The sequence below is a fragment of the Chiloscyllium plagiosum genome, chromosome 16, assembly GCF_004010195.1.
Source record: "Chiloscyllium plagiosum isolate BGI_BamShark_2017 chromosome 16, ASM401019v2, whole genome shotgun sequence".
In the NCBI taxonomy this organism is placed as follows: domain Eukaryota; kingdom Metazoa; phylum Chordata; class Chondrichthyes; order Orectolobiformes; family Hemiscylliidae; genus Chiloscyllium; species Chiloscyllium plagiosum.
In genome coordinates this window covers 25,826,742-25,849,239 of record NC_057725.1, presented here as the reverse complement: position 1 = coordinate 25,849,239, position 22,498 = coordinate 25,826,742, and the positions used below count along the sequence as shown (strand labels likewise).

General features: G+C 43.9%; 1 protein-coding gene and 2 long non-coding RNA genes across 11 annotated transcripts in view; 2 read left to right on the top strand and 1 right to left on the bottom strand.

Moving 5' to 3' along the window:
* Positions 1-22,498, bottom strand: part of LOC122557708 (homeodomain-interacting protein kinase 3-like) — a 260,774-nt gene that overhangs the window by 236,774 nt on the left and 1,502 nt on the right. Inside the window, exons 2-3 of one of the 7 annotated variants that reach the window (XM_043705595.1) lie at positions 13,839-13,886; positions 5,713-5,808 (exon numbers count right to left, since the gene is read on the bottom strand). The exons of 1 other annotated variant lie outside the window; for it this stretch is intronic. In XM_043705595.1, the coding sequence (XP_043561530.1) occupies positions 5,713-5,737 (25 nt within the window). In that variant the 5' untranslated portion in view covers positions 5,738-5,808; positions 13,839-13,886. Of the gene's footprint in view, positions 1-5,589; positions 5,691-5,712; positions 5,809-12,611; positions 12,630-13,380; positions 13,811-13,838; positions 13,887-22,498 lie in introns of those variants that run through there. 5 more of the 7 variants (XM_043705596.1, XM_043705597.1, XM_043705593.1 and 2 more) reach the window with 5 other exon arrangements.
* LOC122557710 overlaps positions 13,901-22,498 on the top strand; it is a 71,517-nt gene continuing 62,919 nt past the window's right edge. Inside the window, exon 1 of one of the 2 annotated variants that reach the window (XR_006313922.1) lies at positions 13,901-14,278. This is a non-coding gene — a long non-coding RNA (uncharacterized LOC122557710). The remainder of the gene's footprint in view (positions 14,279-22,498) is intronic. The other variant, XR_006313921.1, reaches the window with a different exon arrangement.
* LOC122557709 overlaps positions 17,948-22,498 on the top strand; it is a 5,662-nt gene continuing 1,111 nt past the window's right edge. Inside the window, exons 1-2 of one of the 2 annotated variants that reach the window (XR_006313919.1) lie at positions 17,948-18,013; positions 19,281-22,453. This is a non-coding gene — a long non-coding RNA (uncharacterized LOC122557709). Of the gene's footprint in view, positions 18,014-18,898; positions 22,454-22,498 lie in introns of those variants that run through there. The other variant, XR_006313920.1, reaches the window with a different exon arrangement.

Genomic DNA, 22,498 nt, shown 5'->3' with positions numbered 1-22,498 from the left:
AATAACAGCACAATTCCTTCTCTCTGCTTTCCATGTTAATCAATTCTCAATCCATTCTGATATACGACACTCCGATCGGTGAGTTTTAATTTTATTTACTAACTCTGTGAAGCAATCACCATGAACACCCGTGACTTACTGACAAAAATACCTTACTAAGTTCCTCAATCCTGCACCCTCTCTCAGAATCTACCAACCACTCCAAATTTGTTCATAAGCTGCTGGAACAAATGTCTGCACAAGAACACCCATCAATCCCTCTTCAATTGTTGGAGGCTTCATACAGAATCACTAAATGGTTTCAGCACAGCAGGAGACCATTTAGTCCATTACGTTAATGCCGATTCTCTGCCAGAGGAATTTAGATGGCACCATTTTCCTGTCATTCACAGATTGTCCTGCAATTTTTACCCTTCTTGTATATATCCAAACCTTTCTGAAAGGCATTACTGGATCTCCCAACACTATTTTCAGTAAGATTCCAGGTTGTAACCACTCACTTTTTAAAAAAAGGTTTTTCCTCATGCTTTCCTTTAACTACCCTGTCCAGACCCTTCATGGTTCTAAACACCTCTAAACCTCCAATCTATTCACCTAGCAAAGTGCCACTTTTAGAACTATACACCTTAGCTTATATTACCTGTTCCTACCAAAACATATCACTTCACATGTGGCCTCTATTCCTGATGAAGGGCTTTTGCCCGAAACGTCAATGGCCTCTATTCCTGATGAAGGGCTTTTGCCCAAAACTTCGATTTTCCTGCTACTCGGATGCTGCCTGACCTGCTGTGCTTTTCCAGCACCACTCTAATCTAGACTCTGGTTTCCAGCATCTGCAGTCCTTGTTTTTACCTTATATCACTTCACATGTTCTGGCAGTAAATTGCATCTGCCCATTCTACCTGAATGCATCTGCCCAGTAAATTGCATCTGCCCATCCTCAGAGTTTTCTACACTTCAGCTTTTTAAAATTATCTATACATTTTGAAATTTGCCCTTTACACCCATGTGTAAATCAATAATATAAATCAATAAAAGCAGTGGTCTGAATAATGACAAAAGTCCTTCATTAGAGAATGGTGAATTTTGGAATTCTCAGCCCCAGAGGCCTGTGCAAGTTCAATATGAGCAGGTTCATGACAGAAATCAATTGTTTTATGGAACCTAGAAGTGTAAAACAAAGGGTAATGATAGTAGGGGATTTCAACTTCCCAAATGTTAACTGCAGTAGTCATAGCATGTAAGTTTAGAGAAAGTGGAATTTTTTAAATACTTCCAGGATAGCTTTTTAAGCCAGTATGCAGAAGGCCCTACAAGAGAGGTCATGGTCCTGGACTTAATTTAGATAGTGAAGCACTGCAAAGTGGAAGTATCAATGGGGGAGTATTATGAGGAAAAAATAAGGATGGACCTGAAATCTAAATTCTAAACTGGGGAAGGCCAATTTTAGTAAGACCAGTTATAGTATAGCTAGCGAGGACTGGGAGAACATACTTTTCATTAAATCTATGTCAGAGCAGTGAGATGCATTCAAGAAAGAAATAGGAAGAGTACAGGGCGAACACATCCCAAAAAACATAAAGGCTGGGACCAACAAATCCTATAAATCTGCATACCAATGAATATACAAGACTGAATAAGGAACTCTTATGATGGATACTAAGGGCTCATTCTTCTAACTTGACTGAATTTTTTGAAGAGGTAATCAGATATGTAGATGACAGAAACACATTCAGCAAAGTCTACTTGGACTTCAGCAAGACTTTTTAATAAGGTGCCACATAGGAGACTAATAGCGAGGGTAAGAGCCTTGGGATTCAAGGAAATTTGGCAAATTGTATCCAGAACTGGTCGAATGGCAGGAAGCAGAGGTTGATGGTCAAGGGATGATTTGTGACTGGAAGTCTATGTCCAATGGGGTTTCGCCGGGAACAGCGTTGGAACCCTTGTTGTTTCTGGTATATATAAACAATTCAGATTTGAATGTAGGAGGGTTGATCAGGAAGTTTGTGGATGAAACAGAAATTAGTATGATGGTAATTAGTGAGGAGAAATATCTTTAGATTACAGGAGGTTTTGGAGAGGCTTGTCGGATGGGCTGATCGGAAAATGGAATTCAATCCGGATAAGTGTGAGCTGATGTACTTGGACAAGACAAACAAAGCAAAGGAATATATAAGACCATAAGATATAGGAGCAGAATTCAGCCATTCATCCCATCGAATCTGCTCGCCATTCAATCATGGCTGATACGTTTCTCAACCCCATCCTCCTACCTTCTCCGCGTAACACTTGATCCCTTTACTAATCAAGAACTTATTTAATTCTGTCTTAAAGACAAGCAATGACTTGGCCTCCACAGCTGTCTGTGGCAATGTGTTACCCAGATTTACCATCCTCTGGCTGATGAAATTCCTTCTTATCTCAGTGTTAATGGATCATCTCTTCATTCTGAGGCTGTGCCCCGCCCCGTCCTAGTCTCTACAAGGACTTCTTCTCGATGTCCACTCTGCCCAAGCTCCTCAGTATTCTGTAAGTTTCAATCAGATTTACCCCTCATCCTTCTAAACTCCATCGAGTACAGAACCAGAGTCCGCAACCACTTCTCATATGACAAGCCTTTCATCCCCAGATCATTTTTGTGAACCCCCTACAATGCCAATACCTCCTTCCTTAGATACAGGGCCCAAAACTGCTCACAATACACCAAATGCTTCTGACAAGAGCCTTATAAAGCCTCAGCAGTTCATCTCTGCTCTTGTACTCTATCCCTTTTGAAAAGAATGCGAACATTGCATTTGCTTCTTGCCAACTTTTCTGCATGTTAACCATAAGAAAATCCTGAACTAGGACTCATAAGTTTCTTTGCACTTCAGGTTTCTGAAATTTTCCCCATTTAGAAAATAGTCTATGCCTTTATTCTTCCTATCAAATTGCATAGCCTCACACTTTCCCACATTGTATTCTATCTAACACGACTTTGTCCACTCATCTAGCATTTCCAAGTTCTTGTGCAGCCAGCCCATTTCCTCAACAATATCTGTCCCTCCATTTATCTTTGTGTCATCTGTAAACTTAGCAACAATGCTCTTAGTTCCTTTGTCCGGATCATTAATGTATAAGGTGAATAGTTGAAATCCCAACATTGACCCCTGTGGAACTTCACTCGTCAACATGATGAATGGTAGGATCCTGGGAACTGGGATCATCAGAATCTGGGTGTGCCTATCCACCAATCCTTAAGGTAACAAGAAATACAGTAAAAGCAGTTAAGAAGGCATATGGGATTTATTAGACAAGGCACAGAGTTTAAGAACAGGGAGACTATGTTCATTAGGCCACAGTTTGAGTATTGTGTATCATTCGAGAATTCACATTATAGAAGGAATATGTTGCACTTGAGAGGGTGTAGAGTTTTACCAGATGTGTGGGCTGGAGAGTTTTAGTTATGAGAGAGATTTGATAGCCTGGTGTTGTCTTCCTTGAAGCAGAGGAGATTGAGGGAAGAAATGATTAAGATGTTTAAAATTGAGGGGCATAGACAGGGGCAGACAGGAAGAAACCTTTCTCCAGAGGGGAAGAATCAATGACCAAGGAGCAGAGATTTCAGGTTAGGGGCAAGAGGTTTTGAGGGGATGTGAAGTTTTTCACCCAGGTGGTAGAAATTTGGACATCACTGCCTGGAAGGGAGATAGAGGCAGAAACCCTTATAACATTTATAAAGTATCTAGATGTATATTTGTTACGCCAAGGCAAGCAGGCTATGGGCTAAGTGGGGGAAAATGCAAATAGAATAATTAAGTTCTTGTTTTGGACTGCCGCTGACTGGCTGAAGGGCCTTTATTAGATTGTAGATTTTTTTTTTACTCTATAACTCTGGACTGTGGTGTACAAAGTTAAAAATCACACAACACCAGGTTGTGGTCCAACACGTTTATTTGGAAGTACTAGCTTTCGGAGCACTGCTCCTTCAATGGGTGGTGAAGCAGCGTTCCGAAAGCTAGTGCTTCCAAAAAAACCTGTTGGACCATACCTGGTGTTGTGTGATTTCTAATTTTATGTTTGTGGAGTTTGCACATTCTCCCTGTGTCTGCGTGGGTTTCCTCCCACAGTCCAAAGATGTTCACATTAAGTGGATTGGCCATGTTAAATTGCCCATCGTGTCCAGGAATGTGCTGGCTAGGTGGATTAGCCATGGGAAATGCAGGGATAAGGTAGGGGTGGGATGCTCTTTGGAGAGGCGGTGTGGACTCGATGGGCCAAATGGCCCACTTCCACACTGTAGGGATTCTATTCTATTCCATTCACCAGTACTCTGATTCTTGTCACTCAACTGACGTCACATCCATGCTGCCATTGCCCCTGCATGTTGCAGCTAAGTGTATTCTATGGCATTTTATCAAAGCCCAATTCATCTCACTCTTCAAAAGTATCTTCTGCTGAAAGGAGACCCATCACATTCCTCAAATTTATGGCATCATCTATGAACACACATTTTAATATTAGTTGGCAAGTGAAGAAGCATTTCAAATAAAAAATATAAAACACTGGAAATACAGATCAGGTCAATCTGCACCTGTAAAAGGAAAAGACAAGTTAAAATTTCAAACATGTGCACCTAAACATTGACCCAAAATCTTAGTAAGTCTTCCCTCTTCACTGCTGATTTGTATTTCCAGCAGTGTCTGCTTCCATTGCAGGCTGGTGACATATAGTTTGTTCCCAAGGAAATAATTGTACAGATCAATGCTGCTATTCCAAATTAGTGGCCATTGAAAAAGTTCAGATATTGGTTTATGGTAAATAAACTTACTCTAAATTACAAACTTATCAGGCTGATGGTTTGTTTTTCTAGCAAGGCAATTTTTTTTCAACTGCCCTACATAATTCAATGGTCTTTCAATCAGGCACCAGTCAAAAACCTTTTCAGTAAGTACTTCCACATATCACCTCATGACATCACTCAGGTCACTTAAAAGTAATATGCGATCACTATTAAGTTGGTAAACCTGCCAGCCAGCTTTGCACATGACAATTACATGCAACCGGCAACAAGCTGAACTCAGGTAATCTATTTCCGGTGGGATCAGTTGAGAGAGGAATTTTAAATTTCTGAAGTTATGGCTTTCCGGAAGTCTTGTTCAGCAAGACTGCCAAGAAAAAGCAATTTGTGACATCATCTGGTCAACATCCTGTACCCAACAAAAAACTAAATGTCAAAAGCTTACGCCAATAAGCAGAAATCTGGTGTCGTCAGCAAGAAAAAGACTGAAAACAGCAAATGAGAAATAGAAGGGAGCTGTTCTGCAGTTACTATACTTTCGAGTTTTCAAAATCTGAACTGCTCTCATGCCACTTGTCAAGCTCTTTGTCTTCTAACACTGTGTCACTACAAACTACCCATCATTCTGCAGATAACAGGAGCAAAGCAGAGGCATAGCCTGAAGATAAATGAACTTCTTGGACAATACACCACAAAACCGCAGTGCACCCATAGGATTTACACACCACAAAACATTGTAAGAAAAGCATAATCAGAAAAAGAAGAAGAACATAGCTGAAAGCATCTCAGCACTAGACAAAACATACCACACAAAACTGGTCAGTCAAACTTCATCCGACGTGAGAACAAAAGGCTTTCATGCTCAGAACACAATCGCTTTCACTCTTGACACTCAACGATGCTCATTCACAATTTGCAGTTTCCCCTACCAAAGTGGTCCATTCGGATAAACATGGTTTATCTAGCGCTCCCAGTGTCTCACTAGAAGTCTTTTGGCTACGATTAACAAGTGGTTCCTCAGAGCTCTGAAGAGAAAAAAAATATTGAAAAGATTATTTAAATTGGCCTCAGAATATCTGGAATTGTCTGTCATGCATTGCTGAATTGGAACAGCAAGTGTCCATGTTCTTACTATAGTTTCAAAGTGCAACATAGTGTTAACTTGTGCCAAATGCTTACATCAGTAATCAAATACAGCATTATACACACACGGAAATTACAGGGTAGCAGTGGGGGTTTTTTTCAGCTCATATTAGTTTGTTCACTAAGCTGAAAAGTTCTTTCTTAACAATACTCATTTTTAAAAAATCTAACTTTAGTAGCTGAGGTGCAATTTGAATTGATTGTGTAACTAAATTAGCTTTCTCGAGCATTCTGTGAATACATCGGCTGGCTTGACAGCATACAAACAGCAGGAAATACATAAACAGAAGCTGTTCTTAAAAGATGGTAGCATTTAGCCAAAACATGACAGAGCTACAACAGATTACAAAGAACAAGAGAATGCGGTTGATTTAAGTTATTGGGTTAATGTTTCTTAAAGTAGGTCCACAAACAAATAAATGCAGCATTTGTTAGATTTCCATACACCTTCACCTATTTTGCTGCAATTGCTGACTTACTACCAAACTACATTTCCTGCTGTCTCTACTAATAAAAATGTTTTCCACAAATATAGTATTGTTTCAATGTAGTTGACGTTTACACTGTCTACCAAAGTAAGGAAAGGACTGTTCACGAGAAGTCACAGTTAGAGAGAAAACTGAAAGCAGTTACAGTACTTAGATCAATTGGAGCAGATTCTATCACAGCTTCAGAGCTTTACTGTGCACTTTTTGGCTATCTAGCGACATGTCTGAAATTTCTCCCCAAATCTCTTCTCTCTACCACATTTTACTCCTTCAATTCCGAAAGCGCTTAATAACCTTTAGTTCTCCTACTCTCCTATCTCCTCACATGGTTCAGTGTCAAATTTTGTGAAGTACTTTTGCATGTTTTACTACATTAAACGTGATTTTAAATATTTATGATAAATACAATTTGTCTTTGCTGATAGAAATTTAGCATGGAAACTTGAATGAGACTCCCAACTTGCATAACAGCTAAGACTCTTGATCAAGAATTCAACATGAGGAGTGGGAGAAGACAGCCCCTTCCCACACAAATTCGGGAAATATTTGAAGGCAGACGAGTTCAGAAGTCCCCTTCTTACAATATCCAAACAAGTTTCCTGGAGTATGAATTTGCAAGACCATAACTAAAAACATTAAAAAAAGCTGGGCCCATTTCAACGCTTCGTCAATATATTTCTCAGTATATCCAAGTGCACTCGGTCACATACACAAATTTACAGATACAACATGGAAGAACCACCATATTAGCAGTAATGATCAATTATAGCTAATTGCTTAGTGAATACAATAATTAATGAACAACACACGCCTTTATAAAAAGAAGATTTTGCAGTTTCACTCTAACAGGACATTTGTTGAGAAGTCACAAGTGATTCCTGAATTTTTCACAATATAATTCTATTCCTATCTGCAAAATAGGTATTAGGTAGGTGTTTTGATGCCTGTATAATTTTATGGGCTACCCATTTAGAGGCAGATTTTATCTTAAAGGAGCCTGAAAAATACATCAAAACACTGCACAATTTGTTTGCAAATATTCAGAATATTCTCCTTACCTGGGCAGAGATTATTTATCATTACCCCACAAGACTACCACAAAGAGCACAACAAACCAACTGCCACTAACACACTGTCTAGGGACCGCACTTTTCCTTTCCAAGGTAGACATCAGCCAAGCTATCTTCCTGCCTAACTTACCACCCAAGAACCACTTTTCCCATTCTCCCCAAATCTACCATCCGGGAACAATGTGAAAAGCTGTGCCAGCATTGACTTGTTGGCAGCGTCCTTCCCTCTGCATCAGACATCCATGTATTCAAGCTCCACACTGACGGTACACTGATGTACTGAAAGAGTGTTGCAATGCTGGAGGAGCTATCTTTCAAAGCAGCTGTTAGAAACAGAATTTACCATTCCTCAGATTAATGTGAAAGATTCCATGGTGCTGTGAAAGAAGAGCTGATGAGGGCTTTCAAGATGTCCTGGTCAACTTTTGCCTCTCAACCAGCATCATCTATTAATTGGTCAAGACCTTACTACTGATCATGGGAGTTTGCTGTGTACAATTGAGTCTTTGTGTGTTTTCCCACAATTCCAGCAAAGAATACTGTTCACGAATTTTCATTGACTATAAAGCAATTCAGGATGTTGCAAGGTTGTGAAAGGTGCTGATCAATCCATGCCTTTATTTCTCTTTTCTCCTTTATCCTTCTACTCACTCTGCTACAAATCTCACTGTTCTGACTTGCTGTCAATTAAATCACAGAACTGTAGGAACAACATGATTCACCAAATGAACATGAAGAACACTTTCTGTAACTCATCTGATTGCCATTCAGCAACCGGTTCATTCCAGATAGTGTCATCTCCTCAGGTTCACCTGCAGAGAGAAGTGGCGAAATCTGCACTGCCCAGACCAGGAAAAGTCCAAATGAGAAACAACAGCGACAAACCTGAACTCTGGCTGATTAATCCGATATTCTCACAACATCCTCCACAACTCACAAGCAGCCTTTCTAGATGCTACATGCTCCTCTTTAAGTCCAACACTGTTCATTCAGGCCTGGCTTAGCTACAGCAATGCAATAATCAATAGTCTGCTCCAGCATACCACATGCATCCTCCTTGTGCAATATAAACAGAAGGCGAAAGTGAAGACTGCAGATGCTGGAGATTAGAGTCAAGAGCATGGTGCTGGAAAAGGAAGGGCTGATGAAGGGCTTTTGCCCGAAACGTCGACTCTCCTGCTCCACGGATGCTGCCTGACTGCTGTGCTATTCCAGCACCAATATAAATATAAATCAAGCTTCCCGCTCGTCCATAGCCTGACTCACTCACAATGCCCTGTCTCACCACTATGATTATAGTCTTTGCTGAATTCATCTGTCCTGACACAGCAGCACCTTCAAAACTACATAGATAACCCAATGTATTCACTTTTGTCATCTCCATGTGCTTGATTTGTTTCACAGAGATTGCTATTCCTCAGACGTGGAAACGCTGCATGCCTGAACCAGCACATAAATCAAAAATAAAATCCAAACTGTGATAATCTTAATTCAAACAAGATCAGATTACACTGTAATCTGCTCTAGTTTCTAATCAGACCAAAAACAATGAGAAACAACTCAGTCAAGAAAATCTTCAGTGTAATAAAAGGATTCTTACTCCCAGTAAATGCAAGAACTCAAATGTTCAAAGTCCATTAAATAACAAACAACAAGATTATCAAAGGTAGAATAGTACGTGCACATCACCACCAGCTGACACACACACACACACACACACACACACACACACACACACACACACACACACACACACACACACACACACACACACAGTTAGACGGTACTCTCCCTTTCAAACAGATTCAGCAGAGTTGTTTGTTGATGAGATAACATTAAATGCTAACGATCCAACTTCACCACAGAAAATGCCAATAAGGTGGGTCAAGGGAAACCTGATGAGAAGATTCATCTTAAGCATTAAGCAGTTTAATTGGAAACATGTACAATATGAAACCTTTCCCCATTTCGATAATGTATCGAAACAATATAAACATAACTTCTTGTCTTGTTCGCATGATAATATAGTTTAATAACTTGAAGGTTCTTCCCCTCCTTAAAAGTATCTATTAACCAATCTCCTCTACCTTGATGACTGAACAAACTACTCTCTGTCACCATATCACAGAGTTCAGCACAAACTGGCCAACAAACAATTCAACAGCAAAAACTGTTGCCATGCAACTACTCTGGATAAACAAGGTCATTGATCACAACTACTGTGCTCAGAACTGATAACAAAGGCAAGCAAGCAATCGGATTATCTTTGTACTAGCACACAATGTGCAACACTAAATGTTAGTCAGTTACAGGTCACATAGGAAAACTGGCAGCTTGTGCAAAAACAACTCAATAATCAAACACAGTCGAACAGATACATGCATGCACAGACATTGAATCGTACACAAACAAACTCTATCACACAAACACAAATGCAGCAACATGCAGACACACAGAGGCACATACAGAAACACCCATTCCCACACAGTCAGGTCATTTTGTCCAACTAAACTTTAAATGATCCATAAATAGAAAAATACAAAAGTTACACCAGCCCTTCTGGTCCAATGATTCCATGTCAGCAGTCATTTTCTATCACTTACCTACCTTGCAAAGTCCTTTTGTACCCTTTCCTTCATTCACCTCTCTCATCTAATATTGAATATTGCCATAGTTTCAGCCTAAACAACTAATATTGCCTCGCAACTCTGTGTGAGCAAGTTTACAACTTCTTGTGTTTAATCTTGTATTCACTTATTAGGTTGGCAATGATCACCATAATTCATTCAGAAATTATATGTTTGTTAAACCAAACACAAGGTAGCAAAAGTAATGTGTGTCTTCTTCTACTTCCACCATCAGATACTCCTCCAGCAAAGGTATGTTCAACTCAAATGCATCATGTACGCATGCACATGCTCCAGTTATTTGCCTGTTAGTCATTATGTAATCATTCACCCTGTGAAGACTGAGGATTCTGGGTTAGCTACTGTTGAAAGATACAGATGGATAAAACTTGTCGCCATCAAACTAGTTCTAAAACTTCTAATACTGAGATAAGAATGTGGATCTGAGGTAAAGAAGTTTTTAAAAAACATTCTTCCCACCATTAGTCATTAGATTATTAAAGCTTTTGGACCCAAGTTCATACACTGATCTCATGGACTAGTCCCTTTGCTTCCCTCCATTACATGACAACTGATCAAAGAATGGTTCAATGGGTGGTGAAGAGGAAGTCAACATTTTGCCCTTAAAGTAGCTCACCTGCAAAAACATCAACATCTTCAGGATAACCAAAGATTTAGAGATTGTCCTCATATATGGTGGATAAGGAAAAGATTCAGGTTACTCTGACACACTCTGACATACTCTCTGAAACAGAGAGAGACAAAGTACTTGTACTGTTGCTTCTGATGTACTGATGTGCAGGACAAATCTGACCTGCTCTGTGTCTCATCATGGAAAGATTGAAAGAGGCTTTCTTGGACCATTAAAGACTGACAAAAATAAAACCACCAAACCATCATCCATGTAATACGAAACTTGAAAAGTGATGCTACTGATTCCAATTAGATATTCACTCAGAATGAGAATAGCTCATGAGTGATATTGTGAGTTATGATATCTGACTGGTAATCTAGGGCCCTGAATCGGTTCGCCACTGAATCTGAGTTCAAATCACATTATGGCAATTTGACAACTACAATTTTAAAAATATGGAAATTAAAAATTATGTCCATAAAGCTGTTGGATTGTCATTAAACCCCATATAGTTCACTAATGTTTTGTAATGCAGAAATTCTGCTGTCTTAACCCTATCAGGACATTTATGCATCTCTAGTACTGCACAAACATTGTCGGTACTTAGCTGTAGTCTGTTGTGGCCTATGAAGTCATTCAGTTGTCAGAGCAACTAGGGACAAGCAAAACAGGCTGCCCTTGCAAGCAACACCCACATTTTACAAATAACGGTGTAGGCAAGGTTTATACTTCTCTGCTGAAGAAAAGACCCAAATCCACAATAATTTCCCTTCCCCTGTGCGCATGAAGGTAATATGATGTAAAACTATCCGTTTTGAATTAACTTGTGTGATTTTCTTTCTCATGGAAGAAATGTGGGGACTGGGCAAGAAAGTGGAGCTGAAGTCAAAGATCAGCCGTAATTGCAATTGAATGGTGGAGCAGGTGCAATAAGCTCTATGGTCTACTCCTGTTCCGATTTAGTATGCCCTAAAGTTAGGAGAGTGCTAGCTGCAAAATTTAGATTTGACATCCATTTCCAACTGAAGAATTCCTGTAATTTAGACAAACACTACCTCGTTCTGAATCTCATCTGAACCACTGGAACAGATGCACACAATAACTGCAGCCCACAACGCTGAACCCTCTGAGTCCCAAAGAGGCTATGGCATCAAAACAAAAGAAAGTCATCAAAGACTGTGACTGTTTCAGTTTGTAGGAAAAATATTCAGCTCATGCATGCAGCACTTTGACTTAAACATACTACCACCAAAAATTGACATCACATTTCTTATGCACAGGTTATGTGACAGAAGATCAGCTGTGTCGGACACATACCCAAGAGATTATCTTTCCCCACATGAGAAGCGGTTTACACCTGCTTATATCAACACCACCATGCCGCCTTTTGTTCAAGCCTAGCAGTTCTCTGAAGTTGCGAAAGCTCTGATAATGTCTCTCCACTCCTAGAACTCCCTCCTCAACAAGAAATTGTGATCTACACTAACTCCAACCGTCATATAATTTCAAAGCATGGAAACTGGCTATTCAGCCCAAACAGCTGTATGGTGATTATGTCCATGGACCTCCGAGCCCCTTACTTCACCATATGCTCTCAACATATCCTTCTATTCCGTTCCCCCTCTTGCCCTTATCTAGCTTCCCAGGGCAAAATAAGATCACATTGCTACATGGGCCCTGAAAAGTTAAGGTTTAAGAGTGTAGTCTGATGAAACATATGAAATGATTTACAGCTGCAATACTACACAACTAGTAAACTGAAATACTGTAATAGGGTAGACATTCGGCCACAGGTTTGCTTGTCACTTGCTACCCTAGGGTTAAAGCTCCAATTCCAATGACTGAAAGTTGCTCCTTTGTACTCACATTTTCACTGGATAGTTTTTTGAGCCATGACTGTGACACAGCAGATTCAGCACAACTCAAGCGGATCAATGAAACAGTTCCCCTCCATAACCCGAACTGTATTCATTTCCAATCCCTCTGCATTGAGAAGAAATTCGTGATTTGGCTACCTTGGGCTAAATCAAGTTTCCAATTCTCCCACAAAGCACATTGCCTGCTTTCGCCTAATGTTATAGGTGACATCAGCAATATGCCACGTGCAAACACCAAAGGCAGCTGTCCCTCTAAAGCTGTTAGACAGAACTACTTTACAACACTATCTGCATATGCATGTAGTGTGATACACGATGCAGACTGCCAGTTCCTGCCATTAATGTTTAGTCTTTTAGTTTCACATAAGCCTCCCAAAATATAACACAGCTTGCAGCTCATCACCAAAAGTTCTTATAACATTCATATTGTAAAGATTACTTAAAAAGAACCACAAGCAAGGTTCACCAACTTACAATTTGATATTCTGCTCCCATCACAGCTGCAGACTAGGAAAGGGGGAGTTGTGTCCTGTAAGACTCTCTAGTCCCCTAATGCTGCACGCCAATAATGCAGAGCCTCATTCACAGAAGGCTCCCTGGAAACTGTCATCCAGATATGATTGAGAGAATGATAGCCTTCAGCAAGCACAGCTGTCAGGTCAGCACTGAGAGAGGCTAACCACTCCCCACCCACAATAACCAACACCCTCCCAACCCAAATTTGCACACCCCCAACAAGCAACAGGCTCAGAACTCACAGAAATAATACGTGGACTTCCTTTCTCTTGCGATCTGAATTTGTTGCCATAGCAAAGTGCAGTCAGCTGTTTGATGGTGGTGGTGGTGGGGTGGTAGGGAATGAACTGTCAGAGCTCGAATAAAGTCAGCCCATAAGAGCTCTGATCATCACAGCTTGTGTTTCCAAGTCGCTCTCTGTTCCTGCTTGTTCCCGGTCTTTAAAGACTGTTTCCTGGAATTAGTCCCTCCACTGGAGTCACAATTCTGTTCCTTTTGATGACACCCAGAGGCAAAAAAAACATGGAAGCTAGCGCAGTCAAATGTAGAAATTTAGCCCATCAAAAGTTTGGAAAAATACTCGTCTCTGTCCCATACAACATGGGACACTTTCTCCACCTGTTTACTGATATCGAAGCTTTGGTAAGATCCAAGGACGTGGTCACTAGTGAACTGGCACAACACCAGTTTGTAAACCTACCTGCCAGCTGATCTAACTTTAGATTTTGTGTTTCTTTCTGGAATGTTCCTACATGGGTAAAAATGAGAGGCTTGTTTACACTCAAGAAGCTGTTTTTGGAATACAGAGGCACGAGCAAAAGTAAATGAAAAGTTCTCCACGACACAACCACCTTCCCTCCCTGCCATTGAAACGTTTGTTCAACCAGCTTCACAATGTGATTGGAAACCGCATCTAAAGGACTGGAGTTAGCAGAAACCACACAGTGCCGTGGCCCAATACGCAATCATTTTTAAAGCCAGCGGGCATCACATTCAACATTCATCAGGTTTGGACTCTGATCCCAATCTCTTTTGGGAATTACAAGCTTCCAGTAAAGAGGGCAGGAGGAATCACATTGGCCGGATAAAGAGACTGCTTATGGTTTGGCACAGAGACACCCGGCACTATTTAAAACTGAGGTATTTTTAGATCTTAAAACTTTCTGTACTGAATATGTTTAAAACTGTGCTTCCAAGCCCAGACAGAATACTAAGCAGCAAAGTAATTAGCACAGCTGAACAAAGAGGGTCTCTTCGGCACGAGATGCTCAGTAAGGTTATGGCATTTCTATAAGTCTGTCTCTTGTCCATTGTTCCACAAGCAATGTCATTTCTGTTGTACATTCTTACTAATGTTTTCTGTAATTACAGCACTGTGTCCCACTAGGAAGTTAAACTTATGTGGTTGGTGTTTGGGACAGGAGGTAGGGATCTCTGCGAGGTAAGTAAGATTTAACCAAGTCTTGTGGAGGGCCTTTTGCAGAGGACTAATGTTAAATTTTACAGGGGCCTTAGGAAGTCTTCAGAATTACAGCTAGTCTTGAAAAATATGTTAGTCTCGACTGAGCAGAGGGAGTTGACAGAGAGGTTCTATGGTGAAGTTTACTGGCATCCCAAAGAGTGTAATATGCATCATGGGTACAAGGTAGAAGTCTCAAAGATAGTGTTGTTTACTGTGGGAATGTGAAAAATATACTGTGAACAGAGAACTTGAGAAGATAATATTTATTAGGGACACAAGGTTCAGGGTGGTTATCATTCACAATTATGGATAGGAAGAGTAAATGTTTATGCAGGACCCATTGATGGAAGGGGCAGCTGAAGGTCAACATTTCAAGCAGGTTCGGGAACAACTGCACTTAAAGCAAGGGATGGGGAGGGCTTAAGGATGGTTGGGAGGAGGTACAGTTTAAGCAATGGCCAGGGTGTAAGGGCAGCTACAGTTAAAGAACAATCAGAGGTAAATATAGTTAATTCAGTAATCTGAGTGCAGGCACAATTTAAGGGCAGTTGAGGTACATCAAGTTTAAGCAGGGGTCATATAACAGGTACAGTTTAAGTGCAGATGAAGGACTCGTGTAGTTGAAGCTGGCTTCAGGAGCAGATACAGTTTAAGGGCAGTAGGGACAGATATAGTTTATCAGAGGTTAGGGAGCAAGTACAGTTTAAACAGGAAACACAGGTATAAATTAAGCAGGGGCAGCTTCAGTTTAAGAAGGGGTCAGTTTGGGTGCAATTTAAGTGCAATTAGGGAGAATGGGTACAATATAAATGGGTGTCAGAGGCTGGGAACAGTTTAAGGAAGGTCAGAGGATTAGTGCTGTTTAGCAGGAGTGGGGAAAACAAACATTTTAGTGAGGATCAGGGACAGGTATATTGTAGCCAGACAGCAGGGACCACTTCCAATTCAAAGGGGAGTTAATTTTAGTTTGGTAGATATCAGGGCAGGTATAGTTTAGCAAGAATTAGTGGAAGGTAAGATTGAAAAAGAGATTGGAATCAGATACTATTTGGCTGGAAATTGGAGTAAAGGTACAGTATAATGGGGATTGGAGGGCAGATATCATTTAGTGGGGATCAGGTACAGTTTAGCTGAGGAGCAGGGGGCAGATACAGTTTAGTGCGATCGGGTGGGGTCAGGTACAGGTGAGTGGGGATCAGGTGGGGCAAGATAACTTCAGGGCGGATTGAAGGGCAGATGCAGTTTAATGAGGATCTGTTGAGATTAGTCAAGATGCAGAGGCAGATATGGTTTAGCTGGGCCACAGGGGCAGATACATTTTAACGGGGATCAGAGGGAAGTAAAGTTTAGTGGGGATCACGGGCAGATACAGTTTCGTGGGAATCAGGTGGAGCAAGTATTTAGTGGGAATTGGAGGACAGATATGGGGTGAGAACTGTTTTGTGGGGAGAGGTACAGTGTAGTTGGCATCAAATACAATGAAGTGGGTATTAGCTACTGAGTAGTGGCAGCAGGTTACGTTTGTTGGGCCCAAGGGCCTGTTTCCATACCGTAGGGACTGTAATTTCTAAATATATGCTCAAAAAAAAAGTATGGTGGCGCAGTGGCTTAGTGGTTAGCACTGCTGCCTCACAGCACCAGACATCCGGGCTCGATTCCAGCCTCGGGCTACTGTCTGTGTGGAGTTTGCACATTCTCTCCGTGTCTGCGTGGGTTTCCTCCGGGTGCTCCGGTTTCCTCCCACAATTCAAAGATGTGCAGGTCAGGTGAATTGGTCATGCTAAATTGCCCGTAGTGTCAGGTGCATTAGTCAGGGGTAAATATAGGGTTGGGGAATGGGTCTGGTTACTCTTTGGAGGGTCAGTGTGGACTTGTTGAGCCGAAGGGCCTGTTTCTATACTGTAGGGAATCTAATCTCATATGGTTTGGTGTGGTCACGTACAGTTTAGCTAAAAGTGGGGATCAAGTAGAGATTGGATCCAGGCCAGTACAGTTTAGTGAGGATTGAAGGGCAGGTGCAGGTTATTGGGGATCTGGTAAAGTTAGCTAACAAGCAGAGGGCAGACACAGTTTAGCTGGCCAACTGGGGGCAAACACAGTTGGGGATCAGATGGTAGAAAAAGGTGAGTGAGGATCAGGGGGCAGGTAAGTTTAGCAAAGATCAGGGGCAGTTACAGTTTAGTGAGGATTGGGGATCAGATACAATTTATTGGAGATCAAGAAGCAGGTATAGTTTAGTGTCAGTTTGGGGTGAGAACTGTTTTGTGGGGTCAGGTAGTGTAGCTGGCATCAAATACAATGAAGTGGGTATTAGCTACAGAGTAGTGGGCATCAGGTTACGTTTCACAGGGATCAGAGAGACTTTCGCAGGGATGACAGATCAGACATAGTTTAGTGGGGACTGGGGGGGAACCGGCTCAGTTTAGAGAGGTTTGAGGGGGAATCAGGCACGGTTTAATGGAGATTACGGGGGAATCAGGTACAGTTTAGTGAGGTTTGACGGGCAATCATGCACGGTTTAGTGAGGATTGGAGGGATCAGGTACAGTTTAATGAGGATTGGGGAGATTCAGGTACAGTTTAGAAATGATTAGGGGGGATCAGATACAGTTTAGTGAGGATTGCGGGTATCAGATACCGTTTAATGAGGATTGAGGGGATAAGGTACAGTTTATTGAGAATTGAGGGGATCAGATACAGTTTAGTGAGAATTGAGGGGATCAGATACAGTTTAGTGAGGATTGGGGAGATCAGATACAGTTTAGTGAGGATTGGGGAGATCAGATTCAGTTTAGTGAGGATTGGGGGGATCAGATACAGTTTAGTGAGGATTGGGGAGATCAGATACAGTTTAGTGAGGATTGGGGGGATCAGATACAGTTTAGTGAGGATTAGGGTGATCAAGTAGTGTGTAGTGAGGATTGGGGGGATCAGATACAGTTTAGTGAGGATTGGGGTGATCAGGTAGTATGTAGTGAGAATCCAGGATCCGATACAATGTACTAAGGATCAGGTGAAGTGTAATGGGGATTAGGGATCAGTTACACTGGTGCAGATCAGAGATCAGATAGAGTGTAGTGGGGCTTGAAGATCAGGTGAAGTGTAGAGGGAATAACTACAGTGCAGTGGGGATGAGGGATCAGGTACACTGTGGTGGAGATCGGGAATGAGATACAGTGTAGTGGGGATCAGGGATCAGGTGAAGTGTAGTGGGGATCGGATACACTAGTGCAGATTGGGGATCAGATATAGTGTCATGGGGATTGAGGATCAGGTGAAGTGTAGAGGGAATAAGCGATCGGCTGCACTGTAGTGGGGATCGGGAATTGGGCGAAGTATAGTGGGGATCAGGGATCAAGCACAGTGTAATGGGGACTGGAGATTAGGTACAGTGTAGAGGTAGCCGGGGATCAGGTACAATATAGATTAGATTAGATTCCCTACAGTGTAGAAACAGGCCCTTCGACCCAACAAGTCCATACCGACCCTCCGAAGAGTAACCCACCCAGACCCATTTCCCTCTGACAAATGCATCTAACACTTTGGGTAATTTAGCATGACCAATTCACCTGACCTGCACATCTTTGGACTGTGGGAGGAAACTGGAACACCCAGGGAGAATGTGCAAACTCTACACAGACAGTCGCCCTAGGATGGAATCAAACCTGGGGCCCTGGTGCTATCAGGCAGCAGTGCTTAACCACTGAGCCACTGTGCTGCCCCACAAGTGGGGATCGGGGATCAGATACAGTGTACCAAGGATCGGGGACCAGGTACAGTGTAGTGGTGACTGGGGAAAAGGTACAGTGTAGAGGGAATCGGGAAACATGTACAGCGTAGTGGGGATTGGGTGAAATGTAGATGGATATCAGAGATCAGGTACAGTGTAGTGAGGATGGGGGAATCAGGTACAGTTTACTGGGAATCAGGGATCAGGTGAAGTGTAGAGGGGATCGATGTTCAGGTACACAAGTGGAGAATGGGGATCAGGTACAGTGTAGAGGGAATCGGGGATCAGGTACAGTGTAGTGGGGATTGGGAATCCGGTGAAGTGTAGAGGGAATCGGGGATCAGGTACAGTGCAGTGGGAATCTCGAAACAGGTACAGTGTGTGGGGATTGGGGATCAGGTACACTGTAGTGGGGATCAGGTGAAGTGTAGAAGGAATTAGGGATCAGGTACAGTGCAGAGGGAATCAGGTATAGTGCAGAGGGAATCTGGTACAGTGTAGTGAGAATTCGGGATCCGATACAATGTACTAAGGATCAGGTGAAGTGTAATGGGGATTAGGGATCAGTTACACTGGTGCAGATCAGAGATCAGATAGATTGTAGTGGGGATTGAAGATCAGGTGAAGTGTAGAGGGAATAAGGGATCAGCTACAGTGCAGTGGGGATCGGGAATCAGATACAGTGTAGTGACGGGGATCGGGAATCAGATACAATGTAGTGGGGATCAGGGATCAGGTGAAGTGTAGTGGGGATCAGGTACGCTAGTGCAGATCAGGGATCAGATATAGTGTCATGGGGATTGAGGATCAGGTGAAGTGTAGAGGGAATAAGCGATCAGCTGCACTGTAGTGGGGATCGGGAGTTGGGCGAAGTATAGTGGGGATCAGGGATCAAGCACAGTGTAATGGGGACTGGAGATTAGGTACAGTGTAGAGGTAGCCGGGGATCAGGTGCAGTGCAGTGGGGATCGGTGATCAGGTACACTGTAGTGGGGATCGGGGATCAGGTACAGTGTAGTGGGGATCGGTGATCAGGTACACTGTAGTGGGGATCGGGGATAAGGTGCATTGTAGTGGGGATCGGGGATCAGGTGCAGTATAGTGGGGATCGGGGATCAGGTACACTGTAGTGGGCAATCAGGGGTCAGGTACAGTGTAGTGGGAATCGGGGATCAGGTACAGTGTAGTGGGGTTCGGGGATCAGGTATTGTGGAGTGGGGATCGGGGATCAGGTACAGTGTAATGTTGGTCTCGGTGATCAGGTCCAGTGCAGTGCGGATCGGGGATCAAGTACAGTGTAACGGGGATCGGGGTCAGGTACAGTGTAGTGGGGGTCGGGGATCAGGTGCAGTGTAGTGGGGATCGGGAATCAGGTACACTGTAGTGTGGATCGGGGATCAGGTGCAGTGTAGTGGGGATAGGGGATTAGGTACAGCGTAATGGGGTCGGGGATCAGGTACAGTGTAGTGCGGATCGGGGATCAGGTGCAGTGTAGTGGGGATCAGGTGCAGTGTAGTGGGGATCAGGTACAGTGTAGTGGGGATCAGGGATCAGGTACAGTGTAATGGGGATCGGGGATCAGGTACAGTGTAGTGGGGATCAGGGATCAGGTACAGTGTAATGGGGATCGGGGATCAGGTACAGTGTAGTGCGGATCGGGATCAGGTGCAGTGTAGTGGGGATCGGGATCAGGTGCAGTGTAGTGGGGATCAGGTGCAGCGTAGTGGGGATCAGGTACAGTGGAGTGGGGATCAGGGATCAGGTTCAGTGTAATGGGGATTGGGGATCAGGTATAGTGTAGTGCGGATCAGGGATCAGGTGCAGTGTAGTGGGGATCGGGGATCAGTTGCACTGTAGTGGGGATCGGGGATTAGGTGCAGTGCAATGGGGATCGGAGATCAGGTGCAGTGCAGTGCGGATCGGGGATCAAGTACAGTGTAATGGGGATCAGGATCAGGTGCACTGTAGTGGGGATAGGGGATCAGGGACAGTATAATGGGGTTGGGGACCAGGTGCAGTGTAGTGGGGATCAGGGATCAGGAACCTGTAGTGGGCAATCGGGGTCAGGTACAGTGTAGTGGGGATCGGGGATCAGGTACAGTAAAATGTTGGTCTCGGGGATCAGGTGCAGTGCGGTGGGGATCGGCGATCAGGTACAGTGTAGTGGGGATCGGGGATCAGGTGCAGTGTAGTGAGGATCGGGGATCAGGTACAGTGTAGTGGGGATCGGGGTTCAGGTGCTATGTAGTGGGGATCGGGGATCAGGTGCAGTGTACTGGGGATCGGGGATCAGGTGCACTGTACTAGGAATCGGGGATTAGGTGCAGTGTAGTGGGGATCGGGGATTAGGTGCAGTGAAATGGGGATCGGGGATTAGGGACAGTGTAGTGGGGATCGGGGAACAGGTGCAGTGTAGTGGGGATCAGATGCAGTGTAGTGGGGATCGGGGATTAGGTGCAGTGAAATGGGGATCGGGGATTAGGGACAGTGTAGTGGGGATCGGGGAACAGGTGCAGTGTAGTGGGGATCGGAGATCAGGTGCAGTGTAGTGGGGATCAGGTGCAGTGTAGTGGGGATCAGGATCAGGTACAGTGTAGTGGGGATCGGGGATCAGGTGCAGTGTAGTGGGGATCAGGTACAGTGTAGTGGGGACCGGGGATAAGGTGCAGTGTAGTGGGGATCAGGGATCAGGTGCAGTGTAATGGGGATCGGGGATCAGGTACACTGTAGTGTTAGGATCTGGGATCAGGTGCAGTGTAGTGGGGATCGGGGATCAGGTACAGTGTAGTGTTGGGATCGGGGATCAGGTACAATGTAGTGTTAGGATCGGGGATCAGGTGCAGTGTAATGGGGATTGGGGATCAGGTACACTGTAGTTGGGATCGGGGATCAGGTACAGCGTAGTGTTAGGATCGGAGATCAGGTGCAGTGTAGTGGGGATCGGGGATCAGGTACAGTGTAGTGGGGATCGGGGATCAGGTGCAGTGTAGTGGGGATCGGGGATCAGGTACAGTGTAATGCTGGTCTTGGGGATCAGGTGCAGTGTAGTAGGGATCGGGGATCAGGTGCAGTGTCGTGGGGATCGGTGATCAGGTACACAGTAGTGGGGATCGGGGATCAGGTACACTGTAGTGGGGATCGGGGATCAGTACAGTGTAGTGGGGATTGCGGATCAGGTACACTGTAGTGGGGATCGGGGATCAGTACAGTGTAGTGGGGATCGGGATCAGGTGCAGTGTAGTGGGGATCGGGGATCAGGTGCAGTGTAATGGGAATCGGGGATCAGGTACACTGTAGTGTTAGGATCTGGGATCAGGTGCAGTGTAGTGGGGATCGGGGATCAGGTACACTGTAGTGGGGAATCAGGGATCAAGTGCAGTGTAGTCGGCATCGTGGATCAGGTACAGTATAATGGGGATCAGGATCAGGTACACTGTAGTGGGGATCGGCGATCAGGTGCAGTGTAGCGGGGTTCGTGGATCAGATGCAGTGTAGTGGGGATCAGGTACAGTGTAGTGGGGATTGGGGATCAGGTGCAGTGTAGTGTTCGGATCAGGGATCAAATACAGTGTAGTGGGGATCGGGGATCAGGTGCAGTGTAGTGGGGATTGGGGATCAGGTGCAGTGTAGTGGGGATTGGGGATCAGGTGCAGTGTAATGGGAATCGGGGATCAGGTGCAGTGTAGTGGGGATCAGGTACAGTGTAGTGGGGATAGGGGATCTGGTACAGTGTAGTGTTAGGATCAGGGATCAGGTACAGTGCAGTGGGGATCGGGGATCAGGTACAGTGTAGTGGGGATCGGGGATCTGGTACAGTGTAGTGTTAGGATCAGGGATCAGGTACAGTGTAGTGGGGATCGGGGATCAGGTGCAGTGTAGTGGGGATAGGGGATCTGGTACAGTGTAGTGTTAGGATCGGGCATCAGGTACAGTATAGTGGGGATCGGGGATCAGGTACAGTGTAGTGGGGATCGGGGATCTGGTACAGTATAGTGTTAGGATCGGGGATCAGGTACAGTGCAGTGGGGATCGGGGATCAGGTACAGTGTAGTGGGGATCGGGGATCAGGTGCAGTGTAGTGGGGATCGGGGATCAGGTACAGTGTAGTGGGGATCGGGGATCAGGTGCAGTGTAGTGGGGATCGGGGATCTGGTACAGTGTAGTGTTAG